Consider the following 20649-nt stretch of genomic DNA (forward strand, 5'->3'; position numbering starts at 1 on the left):
ATACTATGTTGGCTGAAAGTGGCAAGAGTGGGCATCCTTTTCTTGTTCCTGATCTTACAGGAAAAGCTGAAAGCTGTTTAGTATGATGTTAGCTGGGGGCTTGTCATATATAGCCTTTATTATGGTGATATATGTTCCCTCTATACCCACTTTGTTGAGAGTTTTTAATCATAAATGGATGTTGAATTTTGTCAAGCGGTTTTTCTGTATCTTATTTTTATCTTTGATATGATCATATGACTTTTATCTTTTGTTTTGTCAATGTGCTGTATTATGTTGATTGATTTGCTGATGTTGAACCATCCTTGCATCCCTTGAATCAATTTCCTCTTGATCATGGTATATGATCCTTTTAATGTATTTTTGAATTTTGCTTGCTAATATTTTGTTGAGGATATTTTCATCTGTGTTCAAGAGGTGTATTAGCCTGTAATTTTCTTTTTTTTTTTTTTTTTTTGTGGTGTCCTTGTCTGGTTTTGGTATCAGGCTAATGCTGGCCTCATAAAATGAGTTTGAAAGTGTTTCCTCTTCTTCAATTTTTTGGAAGAGTTTGAGAATGATAGATATTAAATTTTCTTTGAATGTTTGGTAGAATTCTCCAGTGAAGCCATCTGGTCCTGGAATTTTGTTTGTTGAGAAGTTTTTGATCACTTATTCAGTTTCCTTATTAGTAATCGGTCTGTTCAGACTTTCTATTTCTTTCTGATTCAGTCTTGAAAGATTGTATGTTTCTAGGAATTTTTCCAACTCTTCTGTGTTGTCCAATTTGTTGACATATAATTGTTCATAATAATCACTGAGTCTGCTTACATTTACATTAATTGTACTTATTACCATTTTGTTCATTGTTTTCTGGTTGTTTTCCTCTCTGTTCCTTTCTTCATCTCTTGCTCTCTCCCCTTGTGGTTTGATGAGTTTCTGTAGTGATATGGTTGGATTCCTTTCTCATTATCTTTTTTGTGTCTACTATAGATTTTTGCTTTGTGGTTACCATGAAACTCACATATATTAGACTGTGTGTGTGTGTACACACAGACAGTTCATATTAAATTGATAGCTAGTTGTTTGAATGCATTTTAAAACTCCACATTTTTACTCCCTCACATGTTTTATGTTTTTAAGGTCACATTTTACATCTTTTTATTTTGTGTATGCCTTAACTAAATATTGTAGTTATAGTTATTTTTACTACTTTTGTCTTTTATCCTTCATACTAACTTTATAATAATCCACTACTTTTACTATATATTTATCTTCACCAGTGAGATTTTTACTTACATATGTTTTCTTGTTATTAATTAGTGCTCATGTTTTTTCAGCTTAAAGAAGTCCCTTTAACATTTTGTGTAAGTCTGGTTTAGTGATAGGCTTTAGAGGCAGCAGGAGAGCACAGGGCTGGGTCACACCCACTGCTTTTAGTGATGGAGCAGGAGAGTGCAGGGACGAGGCACTCCCACTGGCTTTAGCTGGACAGTGGGAGAGTGCTATCACTGTGTGACCCCACTGGTGCTAGCAAGGTAGAGGGAGAGGGCAAAAATGGCCCCCACCAACACCTCTATCCCTAGAGAGAGTCCTAACAGGCCCTGCCCCTCTGATAGATGCTTTAAGATTGGCAAATGAATCTTTTTCACGTATAATTTAGGTGATTTTCAAACTGCTTCTTTTGTGGTGGGTCCCAGAGTGAGTGAGTCTATAGATGAGCCCTTTAAGAGTAGAATTTTAGTTCCCTATAGCCCTTTGGGTCTCCTGAACATAAGCCCTGTTGGTTTTCAAACCATTCATTTTGGGGGCTTGGCCCTCCAGTGCAGGTCCCAAGGGTTGGGGTGCCCGATGTGGGGCACAAACCCCTCATTTCTCAGGAAGAAGCTCCATATTTGTGAGATCCTTCCTGATTATGGGTGAGCCGCACCCAAGAGTGGGATTTTTGGTGGGATTGCGTTTCTGTTTTTCCCACCCTCATCATTGTTTTGGAGCTGCTAGTCAGATAGTTTTCATTTTTTAGAGGGAATTGTTCCATTTATAGCTGGAGATTTGGTGTGTCCGTGGGAGGAGGTGAGTTCAGGATCTCCTTATACTGCCATTTTGAACCTGATAAGTGCTTATTGATGACTATGCCAGGGTTTAATTTACTCAACCCGAATTAAGTAAATATATTAAATAAAATTATAAATAATAAAGTTAAATACAATTTGCAAAAATATAGGATTCTCTTAAGCAAAGTCCTTATTTTATTTATATAAACTTGCAAATAGATACTAACAACTTAATTTTTTTTTTTTGTATACAGAGTGTAAGCATTCTAAAAGTATTTCAGATAAAATAATCTTTCTGTTAGGCTGTAGTTGACCCAGAGCCATACTCATAGAGTTGGATGTCCTTGAATTGGGTTAGGGAGGAACAGCCAAATAGAAAAAGTCTCTTTAAAAATAGCTTTTTAGGAGTGACTCAAATTCCCACCCTGGGAAACACAACTTACCAGAATGGGTTGGCTGTGTGCTACTTAGCTGGATAAACTGGCTCATTTAGCTGGTTGACTTAAGATTTCTAGAAGTTCTGTGATCCTTTAGAAGCTCACTGACCAAAATGCTAAGATAAATAGAATATGAGAATTGAATAAACTATGAAAATCATTTGGTCCAGTTATTTTTACAGTGTAATTTGTAGACCACCTGAATAAGGATTATATAAAGAATTTCTTTAAAATGCAGACTCCTGGGACCAACCTCAGACTACTAATCAATATTGTTGGGGATTAGGTTAGGGAGTCATTATTTAAAAAGAGCACCCCAGGTTATTCATATTGCCATTAAAGTTTGGAAACCACTGTCATAAAGCATAGGCCCCACAACTAAAGTGATGTAATGTGGCACAGAGAACATATTTATATATTTATTTATTTTGCGATATGCGGGCCTCTCACTGTTGTGGCCTCTCCCGTTGCGGAGCACAGGCTCTGGACGCGCAGGCTCAGCGGCCGTGGCTCACGGGCCCAGCTGCTCCATGGCATGTGGGATCTTCCTGGACCAGGGCACGAACCCATGTCCCCTGCATTGGCAGGCGGACTCTCAACCGCTGCACCACCAGGGAAGCCCAGAACATATTTATTGAGTGAGTTAGTGAATTAAGACAATTATCTAGAAAATAAAGAACATCAAAAATTAAAGCTTACATGTCTTTGGAGCAGACTGAGGAAAGATTTATCTTATGAGATTGACTGATGCAACTTGAATGATAATAATATTGTCATTTTCATTTTGTTCATATTGACATAGCAATAATATACTTCTTACAGATCTTTATATGTATTGCTCAAGTTAACTTCAAGTAATTATGAATTACTTCATATTCTTTGCTTCTTTGTGTATCTTTCATATTTACATGTATATTCCAAACTTAAACTTCTGTAACAAAAAACATTCTCAAGTCATATTTATACTGTTCCTTACCTCTGCACATTTCAAGAGCAACCATAGTATTTTAGAAATAGCATATGTCATAATTTTTAGTTTTTTTTAGTGTTACTTTTATACGAAGGCAGTAAGTGACAGGGAAATGTTCAACCCTATGAGAATAGCACTATCATACCAAACTCCCTTTAGACTTAACCTATAGTTAGGTCTAGCATATATATTTTTTTAATATAAAGTATGTTGGAATAAAGACAGCACTTCTCCGAAACAAAGATGAAGAATAGCTGATAAGGTTTAGAGTTATTAAATGGGTATATTTTTGAATTAGCTCCAAAGTGACTGTTGCTCTTACTTCCAGAAAGATGGAGTAGACAAAATTTTCTCTATTTCTTTTTCTAAGTATAGCTAAAAACCCTGGATATTATATGTAAAACAAACATAATAAGACTGTGAATGTTAGAGAAGAAGACAAACTGGCTAGGGACTTAACTCTAGGGGGAAAGCCATGAAAATGACAGCAGATTTCACATTAGAAACCATGGAGGCTAAAGGAAGCAATACAGATTTTTTCAAGAGCTCAGTGCCAAATCAGAATTCTGTAGCCAGTGAAAATACCCTTCAGGAATGAACAGAGAAATCAAGACATTCACAAAGGAAGGAAGGCTAAAAAAATTTTTCACTGGCACATCTATTCTAAAAGATTGGCCAAAGGAAGTTCTCTAACAGAAAGAAAATGATAAAATAAGGAATTTTGTAGCATGGAGATGAAGGGAAAAATCAACAGAAAGAGTAAAAGCATGAGTAAATGCAATAGACTTTCTGTCTCAAGTTTTCAAAATTATGTTTTGAAAGTTGACGTAAAAACTTTACAACATCTGATGTGGTTCTCAATATATGCAGAGAAATAGTTACGACAATTATAAACAAAGAAGGTTTGGGATTGTAAAGGGAAGTGAGGGTTTTATAGTTCATTTGACAAGTAAAACATGTATACTGTAAACTGTGATAAATAATGTATATGTAATGTAGTTAATATCAAAGCAACCACTTAAACTATACAAAGAGATATACTCAAAAACTGTTTAGATAAATCAAAATGGAATTATAAAAATATTTCCCATAACCTATGGGAAGTCATGAAAAATAAAACAGAGAAACATAATACAGAAGAAACAAACAGAAAACACAAAAATAAAATGGCAGAACTTTTAATTCCTAATACACTAGTAATTACATGAAGTGTAAATAGTCTAAACACACAAATTGAAAAGAAAAAAGAGTTTGGCAAAGTGGATTAAAAAATGCAAGTAAAAGGATTAAAAATATACATTATGGATGAAAATTAATGCAAACACTAACAAAAAGAAAGCATGAGTGTTATATTAATATCACATCATTAATGTCGATTACACATTGGAGTAAAGAAAATTACCATGGACAGAGCAGGACATGACATAATGATAAAAGGAATCCATCCAACAATGAAACATAGCAGTGCTAAATTTGCATGCACAAAATAATAGCAGCAGAATATGTGCAGCAAAAACTAATAAATGCGAAGGAGTAATACACAAATCTATAATTATAACTGGAGACTTCACTCTTTTGTCAATAATAGGTGGAACAACTGAATAGAAAATCAGTAAGATATAGATGAACTCACATCAACTAACAGGATGTAGCCAACATTTATATAGTATTCCACCTGACAGCAGCAAAATACACATCTGTTTCAAGTGCTGCTGGAACACATGCCAAGACAGACTATATTCTGGGCAATAAAACAAACCTCAACATATTTAAAATAATTGAAATAATGGAATGTGTTCTTGAACCACAATGTAATCAAACTAGAAATCAGTAACCATTGTTAACAGGAACATCTCCAACTATTGGAAACTAAACAGCACACTTCTAAACAATCCAAGGGTCAAAGAAAACCTAAGGGAAAAAACAAAATGAAAACAAACAGACAAAAAAAAAAAGTGACCTGAATAAAAGTGAAAATGCAACATATTAACATTTGACGGATCTAGCAAGAGTAATGCTGAAACGAAATTTGTAGCAAATTGGTAGCACTAAACATTTATGTTAGTAGGGAGGAAAAGTCTTAATAATAAGCTTCCCTTTCAAGAAATAAGAGCAAAATAAAAACAGAAGGAAGGCAATTATAAAGATAAGAGCAGTAATCAGTAAGTTGAAAACAGAAAAATATTAGAGAAAAGCATTAAAACAAAAACTTAGCTCTTTGATAGATAATAAAATTGGCAAACCTCTAGCTAGACTGACAAAAAGAGGAAAAGAGAGAGAGGGAGGGAGAGAAAGGGAAATATTTGAGTGATCTCAGGAGTATGTGCTGTGGTGTGCGGGCTATCATGGAGCATGAAGATTTAAATCCACCGTACACCAAGGGAGGTGTCACTATTACTTTAACTACAAGTGGTTTTGTGTATTTATATCTATGTATGGCTTTTCTCTTGGGTTATAAGTATAAATCCTTAAGAATTCTGGTGATGCATTTTCTAGGGTATTCACTTTAATAATTTCAAACAAATGGTGAAAGGCCTAAAATAGCCAATTAATTATGTCCTTCCTTTTGGTGCCGTTCAGGATTCAGCATCATTAAAAGATTGGAGCTCCTTGTTATTTCTCTGCAATGTAGTACTTCTTAATCATTTCTTGTCTCTCAGAATTTTTTTTATGATTTGTTAAAGCTACCTACAAATTTCTCATTCTTTCTCAAGCTCCCTCTCTCTCTCTCCCCGCATAAACATACACACACATTATACACCCACACATGCACATGTATACACATATATACACACAGTTTTGCATCCAATTTCAGGTGCTTCATAGCTCCCCTGAGTTGTAGGTTTAGTACTTCTGCACAGAGAACCTAGAGTTTTTATTGTTAAAAGTTATATACTCCCCACTTGCATTATTATTATTAACAGCCTTCTATCTTCTCCATGATGCTATTAGCAGGACCTGAACAGCAGAGAGTCCAGTTTTCTCATCAGTGAAGAACCAAGGGTAAGCAGCCGTCTGTACTGTACTTTCTTGCATGGACATGATGGGGTGTTTTTTTTGTAGTCAGCCATCATGACTATTTCTCAGTTCACAGTTGTTTTTCAGGTTCTTATACATGATATTAGAGAATTTATTACTTCGGAAAAAAATCAGTTTCTTATGGGAAAAAAATGTCGTCAGACACATTAATGAGAATGACACATAAAGCACAGCACTTTGCTAGCATTTTACTTTCTCAGTTTTACAGATGAGAAAATGAAGGATCTGAGAAGTTTAATGACTTGACAAAAATTATCCATTTGTTTAGGGGGGCAGATCCTGGACTAGACTAGAACTCAGGTTTCTGAGGCCTAATTTAGTATTCTTTCTCCATACATTTTTCTTCTTACCTGTAAGTACATGCCTAAGAATAATCATGAAGAAGTACAGTTTGTTTAAAAATCAAATTTGAATATCAATTAAGAGGTTAATAAAGGGATCCAAAATTTTTTGTTAGTTGCGTAGTAAATAAAAGATGCTGTTTGGGAAGATGGGGAAATAGAGTTATACTCTTATACTGATAGTTTTGGTACAGATGTTTCCCTTTTCACTAGAGTACTGATCTTTATGTTCCAGAATGAAGGTTGTAGGATTGATCAGATTATAATACTTGAAATTTTATTGTTTTTATTTTCCTTTTTAATTTATGTTTATTTTTTGACCATGTAAAACATTCACGATTCCAAAGTTGAAAACTGTAAATTAAATAAAGTTTAGTGGAGCCTAAAGCTTATGCCATTTTGGTGTCACTTTTCTTTTTTTCTTTTTTTTTTTTTTTTTTGCTGTACGCTGGCCTCTCACTGCTGCGGTCTCTCCCGTTGCGGAGCACAGGCTCCGGACGCACAGGCCCAGCGGCCATGGCTCACGGGCCCAGCTGCTCCGCGGCACGTGGGATCTTCCCCGACCAGGGTACGAACCCGTGTCCCCCGCATCGACAGGCGGACTCTCAACCACTGCACCACCAGGGAAGCCCTTGGTGTCACTTTTCAAGAAGAATAATGGGACAATAATTTACTTTAAAATTTTTACAAAAATGTTTGACTGTGAGAACACATTGCTAGAATCCTTCCTAAATCCTTGAAGGGACTGGTGCAAGTGAGGGGCCCTGATGCTTAGACTTTATTAGCTTGAAGGTAAATCTATCTCAGTTTGAAACTATGAAACAAAGCATTTCAGAGGAAAATTTCTTCCTTGTTTTTCCTCTTAAACCTTCTGTAGTAACCATTTTTATTTAGTTTATCTTTCCAATGTATCCTTTACTTTTCTGTGTGTGTGTGTGTGTGTGTGTGTGTGTGTGTGTGTGTGTCTACATACATATGTATATTTATATTCTTCCTGCTTCTTTGAAGGCAGCATACTGTATATACTGCACTGTTCTTTGGTTTTCACTTAAAAACATATCCTGGAGTTCACTCTATACTCTATACTGTGTCAATTTCACACTAATTTGTTAGTATGTGGCATAGTATTCTATTGTGCGGGTTTAGGATAGTGTATTCATACAGTCCCTTTACTGATGGATGTTTGGGTTGTTTTTAATCTTGGAAATCTTTTCTCTTTTTTTAGTCTTTAACCCTTGGGAATCAGTTTTATAATATTTTGGCCAAATGTATCTTTCTAAGTAGGATTTAAGTATCAAAAAATAAAGGCATATGTAATTTTACCATATATTGCCAAATTCCCCTCCGTTTTGCATTTATAAGAAATATATGAGAGTCCTATTTCTCCATAGCTTCATTAACAGTGTATTAATAAGTTTAGATGTTTGCCTGTCTGTTAGAGAGATAGATAGTGGACCTTTTTCAGTTGAGAGCTTTTTCAGTTAGCTCTGTATCCTAGGATAGTTTAAACTTTCATTTCTCTCAATATGAGTGAGACATTTTATCTTTTTCTACATTGATGGTCATTTTAATTTATTTTGCTGGATCATTCTGTGTATATTTCTTTGTCTATTTTCCTGTCAAGCTGTTAGGTTTTCTTTTTCTTGATATTTTTGGAGCTGGTCACATATTTATTATTATCCCCTTGCCCATGATATGTTACAAATAATTTCCCCAATTAAGTCATATACTAACAATTGAAGTTTTAAATTCCAAATGATTTTAAAGTGGTTTACGGTATTTCATTCCTTATGATGACATTGTCTTTGGTCAAACAGTAAGTTATTAAAATTAAACAGTAGGTTTCCCTTTTTTAATCTACTTTGTATTTTAGTATAGTTTTAGATTTACAGATTTATTATGAACATAGTACATAAAGTTCCTTATACGTCATGTACATTTTTCCCTATTTACATCTTGCATTAATATGATATATTTGTTGCAAATAATGAACCAATATTGGTACATCATTATTAACTAAAGTCCATACTTTGTTCACATTCCCTTAGTTTTTCCCTGGTGTTCTTTTTCTGTTCCAGGATCCCATCCAGGACACCACATTGCATTTAGTTGTCCTGTCTCTTCAGGCTCCTTTTGGCTGTGACAGTGTCTCAGACTTCTCTCGTTTTCAATGACCTTCACAGTTTTGAGGCGTACTTATCAAGTATTTTGTAGAATGTCCCTCAGTTATGGCTTTCCTGATGTTTTTCTCATAATTAGACTGAGGTAGTGCATTTTGGGGAGGGAGACAATAGGAGTAAAATGCTTTTTTCATCACATTATATGAAGGGTACATTGCCTACCCATGTGACTTACCATTCTTGATGTTAACCTTGATTGCCTGGCTTGAAGTCACATTTGTCAGCTTGCTCTGCTGTGAAGTTTTTCTTTCTATTCTCCCTTTTTATACTGTAGAAGAAAGTCACTGTGTGCAGCCCACTCAAGAATTGGGGAATTATGCTCCACTTCCTTAAGGGTAAATGAATTATTTGGAATTCTTTTGTATGAGAAATAGGTCTCATTTATTTATTCATCAGTTTATTTATACATTGTCTATTTATTTATATCAGTTTGAGCTCAGAGATATTTATTTTATATTTTGTATTATAGACTCAGTACTACTTCATTTACTTTGTTGCTCAAATTGGCCTTGCTTTGATTACTAAGAGCTTTTTGATTGATCCCTGTATCCCTTTGATATAACCCTATTGATTTTGCTTTGTTTTTAGCTTTTCTTACTTTCTGGCATTACAAGATGCTCTAAGCTCATCTCGTCCTTGTACTTTTCCTGTGTCAGTCCCAGAATCAACCATTTTTCCAGGGAAATTTTCTTTTAATGTTATAGAAATATCACAAAAGAAAAATCTGTATCAATCAGGGTCCTATTAGGCATACTCAAAATAGGATAATTTGAGGAGGACTTAAAAAAAAAACTTTTACAAATATGGGGTGCCAGAAAAGCCCAGTGTGTATAGATTTAGTAACCGTGGCTCTATTATCATCCATAGAACTGAAGGGAATTGGGAGGGAACAATTATTAGATCCCAGGAGAGAGTCATGTACTTGAGACATTCTTGAGAGGCTTAATGACCTTCAGTGGAAGGATACAGCCTTCCTGAATCCAGCCTCAGAAAGGAAGACATTTACACTCTTTTCCCTCCTTCCAATCATTTGTGGGAAGCCAGAAGTCAAAGGAGCTCTTTGATATCTATCAGTATAACCAGTCGCCCTCCCAAGAAAAAAAGCAGGGTAGAGATGGATAGAGAAGGGTTCTGCTGAGACAAGCCAAAGATATCCAGCAGGATATCATTGGATATATTTTCCTTTTGGAAAAAATTTAATCCTACCATTATTATGATAGAACTTCACTACTAATGATTCTATAAATACAGAGGAATTCACATAATTTAACCTTTTATTTTAAAGTAGTCAACAGTGGATTTGATTGAGTACCTAAATGGCTAGCTAAATTGCTAGAAGGATGCTAAAACCATTAAATGAAACACAGAAAAATGGAGAAAATTATACCTAAAAGAACCTGTCTCAGAGTGAGTGCCATTTGTGTTGGGAGGAGTAATTTGAAAAGTACTTAGTGTTTAAAGAAGGAGGAATGGGAATTGAAAAGGCACACTAGAGGCATGCCTTAGTAACAATCAACATGCTGTTAACAGGTTTTGAAGGGGTGTAGATCTTGTTCACCTCAGGGATGATATTCCAAATATTTAATGATATGCTTGACATAGGCACAAACCAGCCAGAATGTATAAATGAACCAGAAGCAATAAGTATGAATATAAATTAGTATTTATAATTGATCTACGTATGTATTTAGATATGATTGCTCTAGGACTCAGACATTTGTCTCTTAGAGATCTTATTCAGTCTCATGGCATTAAATACCAATGATATGTTGTAACACTTAAATTTAAGTTTCTAGTATAGACATCAGACTTAAATATTAAGACCTTCAGACTTAAATATCCAAGCCATTTCCCCATCATATGCATTTAAATATCTAAAGACATCTCAAGATTTACATGTCTAAAATGTAATTTTTTCCTAGACAAAAAACTGCTCTTTTGAAGTCTTTCATATCTTAGCTACATATAATCTATTCTTCTAGTTGTTCAAGTTAAAAATTATCATCTTTATTGTTTATACATTACATACAATGAAATGTACCCATTTTAAGTGTACGGTTTGACAAATTTTAACAAATCACAACAATCAAGATATAAATTTCCATTACCTCAAAAAAGCTTCCTTTTTCTGTTTCACCTCTGCCCTAGGCAACCGCTGATTTGTTTTTTTAATATTTTTTCTAAAGTAGTATGTTAATGGAATCATACTATATGATATATGTAATAATATATACTATTTTGTGTCTGGCTACTGGCTTTTTTTGTTCAGAGACTCATCCAAAATTTCAAATGATACTGATAAATTGAATCTTGTTGAATATATCTGTAGTTTTTTGGTTTCTTTTATTTTGTTTTATTGCTAAGTAGTATTCCATTGTATGGATATACCAAAATTTGTTTATCCATTCACCTGTTGATGGATATTTGAATTGTTTTCAGTTTGGGGACCATTATAAATAAAGCTGTTAGGAACATTTGTGTAAGAAGTGTTCGTATAGACATATATTTTCATTTCTTTTCATTAATTTCCTAGGTGTAAAATTTCTGGATCATATGAAAAATGTATGTGTAACTTTATATGAAACTGCTAAACTATTTTAAAACGTGGTTGTATATTTTTCATTCCTACCAGTAATGCATGAGAATTCTAGTTGCTCTACATCCTCACCAGCACTTGATATTCTCAACTTTTTAACTTTAGTGATTGAATGGAGGTTATCTCATGGTTTCAGTTCTCATTTTCCTGATGAATGATAATGTTACACATCTTTTCATGGGCTTATTGGCCATTCATACATCTTCTTCTGTTAACTCTATGTTCTAATCTTTTCTGTATTTTTAGAAATTGGATTATCTTTCTATTGACTTGTAAGAAGCTTTTATGTGTTCTGAATGCAAAACCTTTGTCAGTTGTATTTATTGCAAACATTTTCTCCCAATCTGTGACTTTCCTTTTCTTTTATTTAACACTGTTTTTAAAAATACAAAGTTTCGAAGTTCAATTTCTCATACTTTTTCTTTTATGATCCATGTTTCTTGTGCTCTATCTAAGAAATATTTATCTGCACCAAAGTAGGGGACATTTTCTCAGATTTTCTTCAGTTTTATAGTTTTAACTTTTACTTTTGGTCTAGGATTCATTTTGAGTTAACTTTTGTAGATGACTTATGGTGAGAATTAAATTTATTTACTTTTTAAATATGCATATTTAGCACTACCTATTGAAATGACTGTCTTTTCCTCATAAATTACTTTAGAACCTTTGTGGAAACTGACTGTGTATGTGTGAGTTTATTTCTAAACTCTCTATTCTGTCCCATCATATGTCTTTTTTTTTTTTTTTGTGGTACACGGGCCTCTCACTGCTGTGGCCTCTCCCGCTGCGGAGCACAGGCTCCGGACGCGCAGGCTCAGCAGCCATGCCTCACGGGCCCAGCCGCTCCGCGGCACGTGGGATCTTCCCAGACCGGGGCACGAACCCGCATCCCCTGCATCGGCAGGTGGACTCTCAACCACTGCGCCACCAGAAAAGCCCTGTTGTTTTTAAATAACAGCAATATTAACTCATCTATACATAGTAGGCTCATCAGTTTACAGAGCAGGGAGTTTCCCGCCTTAGTCACCAGTTGCTTAGGTCTCTTTAGCCTATTCCAGGAAAACAACAGTTTAAACAAAACTTTGCATGACAAGAACTGAAGCTCTTTATTGATAATTTTATTAGATAATTTATCATTTCATTATACTATAAAATACAATACTTGCCTTTTTTGTGCCATAGGTTTTCTTTCAAATATTGATTATCCCAGATGTTTTTAATTAATTGCTTTGGTATTTTAAAAATAATGGTCATGGTAATTGAAGACTGAAGACAACTCAGCATTTAAATAATCAAATGACGTTTCCTTTTTTTCTTCAGTATTTTGGTAGTGAAATATTTTAATGGTAATGAAAGATTCTTAATCTTTTTTGGATCTGATTAAAGCTTTGGAACCTCTTCCTAAAAAAAAGAAGTAATTACACAGACATGTACGTGATAATGGTAATTTCAGTGTTTTTTCAGTAATGAAGTATTTTACACTATTGGGTAAACTTTTCATACCATACATGGTCCCAGAATAACTGTAGTAATTTTGCTTTCTTTGTCGGATGTGTATAGGCATACTTAACAGAATACCTATTATACCTATTTTACTTTACATTTCCATTCTCATGTTTTCCTTCATTATTCTTTTTTCTCTTTCTTTTTTGTTGTCTTCTTAATCCAGGTCCACAAATGTGTATTATTTAGAGTTATTGTAAAGGGATTTAGGGAAATTTACTTTGAAGTCTCCTTTTTTTTTCTTTCATTTATTTTTTATTGTTTTCTTCCTTTTTTTTCTTGTTCTTTTCTTCTGTCTTCTCCCACCCTCCAATTTAATTATTACACATACACATGCATATTCACATGAGTGATCATACTGAGGGTCTTGTTTGTTTGCGTGTCTGTTTTTGCAGGGGATCTTTTCTTTAATCCTGGGCAGGATTTGCTAACTCTCTGTTGATTGCTTCACAGTCTGCAAAGCGATACAATTTGTTCCTGAGGCGGCGTCTTATGGTAACCAGTGCTGAATGATGCTGCTTATGCTTTGGATGCATTGCTAGTGCTGCAGTGCTAGCCCAAGCCATTTTTGTTGCAATGAATACTATTGATTTGGGGGACTTTGTCACTGATTCCTATTCCCCAGGCAACTGGGGTTTTAGAATGGTGATTCTTAATCTTTTTTGGGTCTGATTCAAGCTTTGGAAACTTTTCCTAAAAAAATGTAATTACATACACACATAAATACACACACACGCACATACACATATACACACATGCAGTTTACATAGTTTCAGAAGTTTACGAATCCCCAGCAAGAATCCAGGTTTATAAACCTCAGAAAAACGACCTCATTCAATAGCCACCCAGATATTTGCCTCACTATAAACAGGCATTTCCAAGAACAAATCAAACACAAATACAAATATAAATACAAACCTCATACACACTGCAAAAAATGATCTTAATGTCATGTCCTGAGCAAAACAAAAGTGATGTGTTTTAATAGTGTTCAATTATATGTAACAAAATTATCAGGTTTTTCTGCCCCAGTTGGCTTCAACCAGTTTTTGTTAATAGTCCTAAGATATGTACCTCATGGTGATTTACAAGGCTACCAGTGATTTCTCTGTATTTAAAATTTTTTTTACAGTTTATAGTTAGGATATGACATAATAATAGATATTTGGGTTTTTCTACGTAGCCAAAGGCTACCTTGGCTACCTTTCAGGAGAAGGGAATTACATACACCCATTTTGACTGAACATTCAGGAAATAATTAGATTCACTATTCTAGTTACTTTGTTTATTCCCTAATAGACAAGAACTCTTCAGTGTGATTTTTGTTGATTTCTATGTGCACATCTTCTATCACCAGAACTTCTCTCTGCGGACCTAAATTTAGCTTGTTCAAACAATATGACCGCTTATAAATATATGGTGTTTAAAAAAAAACCTCTATCATACAGAATATGACTGTCCCAGATTTAGAGCAAAAAGATTATTGTTTTTTCCCTCTAATTTTTTGCTTTGATTATATTTAATCTAATTAGTATCTTTTTTCCTTCCCCAGTTGGCTCCACAAATTTTGGTGAATTTCATAAGATATGCTAATACTGTGATGATTTACAAGAGCTCAAATAATTTTTTTGTTTTGTTCACCTTTTTTTAATGATTTATAATCAAGATACAACATGATAACCGTTTGAATTTTTTCAGGGTTTTCTTTTTGTTTTACTTTCTTTTAGGAAAAGAGAGATGATTATGTATCCTTTGACTGGGGTGTAGAGAACTCAGACATAACATTTGAATTACTGTATTTTGATATGTAATCTCTAGACTCCCTGAATATTTTGTGTTTCTTCATTCTTTTTTCCACTCATTTCCTCCTGTGCACTGGGAGCTAGTTCTTTCTGAGACACATCAGTTATGCATTCATATAGATAAAATACAGTTATTCTATTCACAGACCACAGATCAACCATGAGATTTTTGTCTTATTCTGACTTGACTGATCTACAACCAATCCTTTTTATGGGTGATCTGCCTGGCCTGACTTGAATGAAAAACAGCATAGAGTACCATAAAAGAAACTCATAAACTAATATAAATACCAGTTATGAAAATTAAAAACCCAGTTCCCCAATCACAGGTTAGCTAAAGCAGTTGGAAAGTTGCCTATGTTATAAATTTGCATCACAGGGTTAGAGAGATCACTGACATGCACTGCATCATCTATTTACATCATTCTAGGTATTATATGTCGCCTATTCCAAATATTAACTATTACATATTATATATAAACTATAAAGAAGACCAAATCAGTCAAACATGAAATCTCTTCTTTCTGAAGCTCTCTAGTGTTTTTGCAGTTTTGAAAGGGGAGGAATTAATGAACTACACATGTGAAAGCTGAATTTGTAAGTTTGACGATTATACTGAGAGAATTGATAACACAAATTTAAACAGCAGATTGCATTTAGCTCACTTAAGAAGTTGATGTTGAAAGGAGATTTGCATGAGAGTTTACTTGTAGTGAAGCCAGCTGGCACGCTAACTTGCTTTCTAATTTTTAACTGCATGTTGATTTCATTTTAGCCCTTTAAAAGTTGAATTAGAAAGTAGCAACTTTATGAAAACATACATATAAGCATTAATCATAAGTTTATGTTCTTGCAGTGAGATTCATTAATTGGTCTATAATTAATTATACCCCCAAAGTAGTGAGTGACCATGAATTATTTGTTGGACTAATTGGTACGTTGTTTAATGAAGATAACAAGTCTCTCTGAATATGCATTTTGGGATCAATGTATACATGTATTCATTTTGTGTTTTGGTATAATTGTAGCATTTTTATTGTGTGTGCATGTAGTAAATATGCTTAGCTTCATCTTGAGTCTTTGTTGTTTAATATGTAACTTTATGGCATTTCACTTTCTAAAATAAGCATGATCTTCTGTTGATGAAAACTCTGGTTGTCTTCATCTGTCATTTCAGGACTGAAAAAAATTATATGCTGACCAAATTTTAGCTAATCCCTTTCATGTTTTTGCCATGTGAAAGTAAAACTATAATTTAAAGTTGTGTCATTCATGTCTCCTGCAGTTTAAAAAAGATGAACAAAGCAAAGATTCTATCTTCTTCAGAGATGGGATTAGGCAAATTGATTTTGTGCTTTCCTATGTTGATGACTTAAAGAAAGAAGCTGAACTGAAGGCAGTAAGTACTCATGTAAGAGAGATGGGAATAATAAGAAGAAACACGTTCTATACTTTGACAGGGATGTTTCCTCTGAATTATGTTGTAAAAGTTAGCAGCCCCAGAGTGTTACTGGAAACTGAGTGAAAAGACTACAAAATATGCAGCCTAAGAATTGATGTGTAAAGTCAATTTTATTTTTTGGATATTTTGGACAGTGACTTCTTTTTCTTCTCCCAAGTGACTGATATATTTTTTATATAGCTCACCTTTGATATTAAATGTGACCTCCAGAATTTGAGGTGTATATCTGAATATAATATTTATCTTTTGTGTTTAATTTCATTTTGACTTTCATTAATCCATTTTATCTGAGTAGCCTTGATATTATGTTCTTTCTGACCTTATCACTTTCTGAACTTACATTATTTATTCATTTTTTTTACTTGTTTACTGTCTCTAACACCATAAATTAAGTTCACAAAACCAAGGACTTTGTCTTGTTCATTACGGTATACTCAAATGCTTAGAACAGCAGTTAGAGCATAATGGATGCTTAATAAATATTAGATATTTGAAATAATGAATTAATATATTAATTCATATGGGTAAGCATATAAACACACATTTGCTAACATACTTACAATAGGAAATAAATGTCACATAAAGTAAAAAACTGTAGCTATTATCCCCATAAGGCCCTGTACATAGCCATTTCTGTCCATTTCTTCCACCCTTTGCCTGGAAACTCTTCCACCAGGCCTCTAAAATTCATTCATTATCACCATATTCAGCTCTTCTCTGAATGTCCCCTTCAAGCCTAGCTCCTCGTGTGGGTTTGGTGCCTTCCACAGCAGTCCTCTCAAGCGGTGGTGGTTTTTCCCTTACGCTTTTTCTGGAAATGGATGAATGCCTGCTCTCCTTTTATCGTATTGTTGATTACAGTCTATCCTCCCTCGCTCAGCCTTGAAGCTCCTGAGTTTTAAATCTCATCGGAGTTATCGCTACCCTGCATTGTTGCTGTCTTTAATCTGTCCCTGGCCTTCTGTTCTATTTCTCAACAATTTTAGCTCCTGGATCACCATCACTCTCTCCACAAATACTCCCTTTTTAAGTATTGATTATCTCAATGGTTATCTAGATGATTATTTTGGCATCCTAGCCTCTCTGTTCCTTGAACTCCCTTTTGCAAGTATCTTAGTCTCTAACTCAGCCATTCACTCCCCTAGAACTTGTCATTACTAATAACTACAACTCTTTATAATCTCATTCAAAGTATCCAACTGTCTGACCAATCCCTCGAATATGTCTGACCAATACTCTTCTTCCTTCAGCTGCACCAGGACCAGATAAGATGCAATTATCTTAACTCCTTTTTACTGCTGCTCCTTATCTTTATGCTCTTCTTTATGCTTATTCAGTTTAAATCTCGTATCACATTATACTCTACTGCATGTGCCATCAAATCCCTTGCCCATCTCTCAGTTGTACTTAACTTTGGAAAACAGTTTTAGTTAAACCCAACTTTCCACCTGCTAACGCTAGAACCATGCAGAAAGACAGACATACCATTCACTTACTGGTTTTATCTCATATTTGTGCCGATAGACCTCAACTCAGTCCTTAATGCTATCTGGCAGTCATACTTCCTTAATTTATTCAGTTTCCCACTCTCCTGGGTGACTGTTTTATAACTTTTTCTCTCTCACACCTTCTATGTATCCTCCCCATTTTCAAGCTTAGCTGACCACTTTTCTAATTCACTGAGAAAACTGAAGCAAGTAGAAGAGAAATTCTTAATTTTCATTACCACATTTGTCCACCTACCAGCATCTTCCACCTGTATAATCTACCTTTCTTCCTTTTACCATAGATGTACTATTTATCCTTCTATCTAAAGCCAACACATTTGCTTGTGTTCTGGATCCCTTTCTTCTTGCCTACCGTTTAGGAGTCAACAAGACTACCCCCAGGTTTGCTGACTCACTAAAAGGACTCAGGACACAGCATGTAGCCATACTCAATGGCTATGTTTTATTGCAATGAAATAATAAAAGCAAAATCAGCAAAAGGAAAAGATGCATGGGGCAAAGTCCAGAGAAAACTAGGAGCAAGCTTATAAGAGTTCTCTCCCAGTGGAGTCACACAGGATGCAGTTAATTCCTCCAGTAACAATGTATGACACCACATTGGAGGTACTGTTTACTAAGGAAGCTCATTAAAGACTCAGTGCTGTACGATATTATTGGGGGCTGGTCCTTGTAACCTTCTGCCTATGTCATACCAACATTCCGTAGTCCCGGAAGAAAGCAGATGTTCAGCATGAACTACATAGTTTGTACAAACAGTTGAGTTAAAGTGAGCCATTCTTAGTAGTTCTGGGAATGGTGGGAACCCTCACAAAAACCAAGTTCCCAGACACTGGAACCAACCTTGCAGGCAGGCCTTTCTAAGGATAGCAGTTTCAAGCCTGTTATATTACCTCTTTTCTGTATACCTACTTAGGGATATTGCTTTTACGATTCTTTCCTCTCTCTTAAAATTGCATTTCGTTTTGTTCTTTACCGGATCATTTCTTTCAACAAATAAATGTGCTGTTAATTCTTCCGTATTAAAAACAAATTAAAAAGCAAGCACAAAGACCTCCTCTTAATCTCAATTTCCCTGCCAGCTAATGTCGACTTCTCAATTTCCTTTTTGCCCAGTTTTCTCTTAAACCGATTCCTATCAGGCCTTAACGTCACCCACTCTGCTCATCTTCAGATAAATGAATCCAGTGACAAGTCTCAACCCTCATCTTGCTTGACCTGTTAGCAGCATTTGCCACTGATTACCATTCCCTTCTCTACAGTTTATGTTCTTCACTCAGCTTCCAGGTCTCCACATTCTCTTAGTTTTCTTCTTATTTCACTAGCCGCTCCTTCTCAATCTTTTCTTCTCCCTGATTTCTTGTTATTGTAGTGCCTCAGGTTCAGTCCTTAATCCTCTTCTTTTCTCAGCCTACATTGATTTCTTTGATGATGCTTCCTGTCTCACAGTTTTAAAATTTAAAACCATGTTTGTGCTAATTCCAACGTTTGCCTTTCCAGTTTGTACTTCTTTCCCCTGTGACTATTCTGCATCTCTACTTGGAAGTCTTACAGAATCTCAGACTCAGCAGGTCTAAAATGAACTCCTGGACTTCCCCTGAAAGCCTGATTCATCTACAAGTCTTCCCCAACTACAATTATTTATCATACATTTCAGTAGTTGCAAAGGATATAATCTATAATGTTTTGTAAATGGTCCAGTTTTTAGCATATATCTCTAGAAGGTAAATACCATGGAAATTTGACACTCACCATCATTTATTTTAAAAAATGAGTTATATGAAGAAACTCTTTTTTAACACTTTGAATTTTACATCATTTATTTTTCTCCACCTAAAATTTTCCTTCCACTCTGTCCACATAATTTTTTCCTAATTTAAGTATTCTATCTTTGGGAGTCTTTTATTGTTTGTTCAGTCTTAAGTTTGCTACAACAAATGTGTATATACCTTGAAATGTTTTTATTTCCTTTCACCAGAACAGTCTAAGCCTTAAACTTCTTCTTTTGTTTTGAGGTGTTTTTTGTTTTTTACAACTGTACAAGTGTATAATTGATAAAACATCATGAATATACTACAATATTTGACAAGTAGTTATCAAACATCAAAAGTTAAGTCATTCTAAATGCGTCAAATAATGAAATGAACACAGGGGCTTTAAACAATATTTTCCACATCTTACTCCTCCGCCATCTAGTGGGAAGCAGACACATAGCACAGGGAGATCAGCTCGGTGCTTTGTGACCACCTAGAGGGGTGGGATAGGGAGGGTGGGAGGGAGACGCCAAGAGGAAGGAGATATGGGGATAGATATATATGTATAGCTGATTCACTTTGTTATAAAGCAGAAACTAACATACCATTGTAAAGCAATTATAGTCCAATAAAGATGTTAAAAAAAAACCCCAGAAAACAGTATTTTCCTTATTTGTAGATGAATGAGAATTATTCCTAGAATGAGATGGTTCAGCTTCAAGTATATTCTATTTTTATATATGTTTGTATAAATTAAGCTTGTTCAGTTAAGTAAGTAGGTTGGAATAGAAAAGGTACTGTTTTAGCAGTTTGAATCTTTTTTGAGCTCCTGAATTATAGCCCCAAATTACAAAGTGATTTATCATAAAAGTAATGTTTAATGGTCTGTCACCTAATAATCCTCTTAGCTCGGCCTTCAGTTTTACTGAACTCAGAGAATTGTTGTCCACATGACTTGCAAAAGCATTTGTTACTACAGTGAGAAGATTCACTTTTTTTTAATACTGATAACAATATTTTGAATGTC

At 34.7% G+C, this 20649-nt stretch overlaps 1 protein-coding gene across 8 annotated transcripts in view; it reads left to right on the forward strand.

Moving 5' to 3' along the window:
* ANO5 (anoctamin 5) overlaps window positions 1-20649 on the forward strand; it is a 98408-nt gene that overhangs the window by 14513 nt on the left and 63246 nt on the right. For 2 of the 8 annotated variants that reach the window (XM_073808693.1, XM_073808695.1), the window contains exons 3-5: window positions 6393-6443; window positions 13553-13594; window positions 16187-16300. In XM_073808693.1, the coding sequence (XP_073664794.1) occupies window positions 6393-6443; window positions 13553-13594; window positions 16187-16300 (207 nt within the window). The remainder of the gene's footprint in view (window positions 1-6392; window positions 6444-13552; window positions 13595-16186; window positions 16301-20649) is intronic. The other 6 variants (XM_073808694.1, XM_073808697.1, XM_033862637.2 and 3 more) reach the window with 3 other exon arrangements.

Source organism: Tursiops truncatus, chromosome 8, assembly GCF_011762595.2.
Source record: "Tursiops truncatus isolate mTurTru1 chromosome 8, mTurTru1.mat.Y, whole genome shotgun sequence".
Classification (NCBI taxonomy): Eukaryota; Metazoa; Chordata; class Mammalia; order Artiodactyla; family Delphinidae; genus Tursiops; species Tursiops truncatus.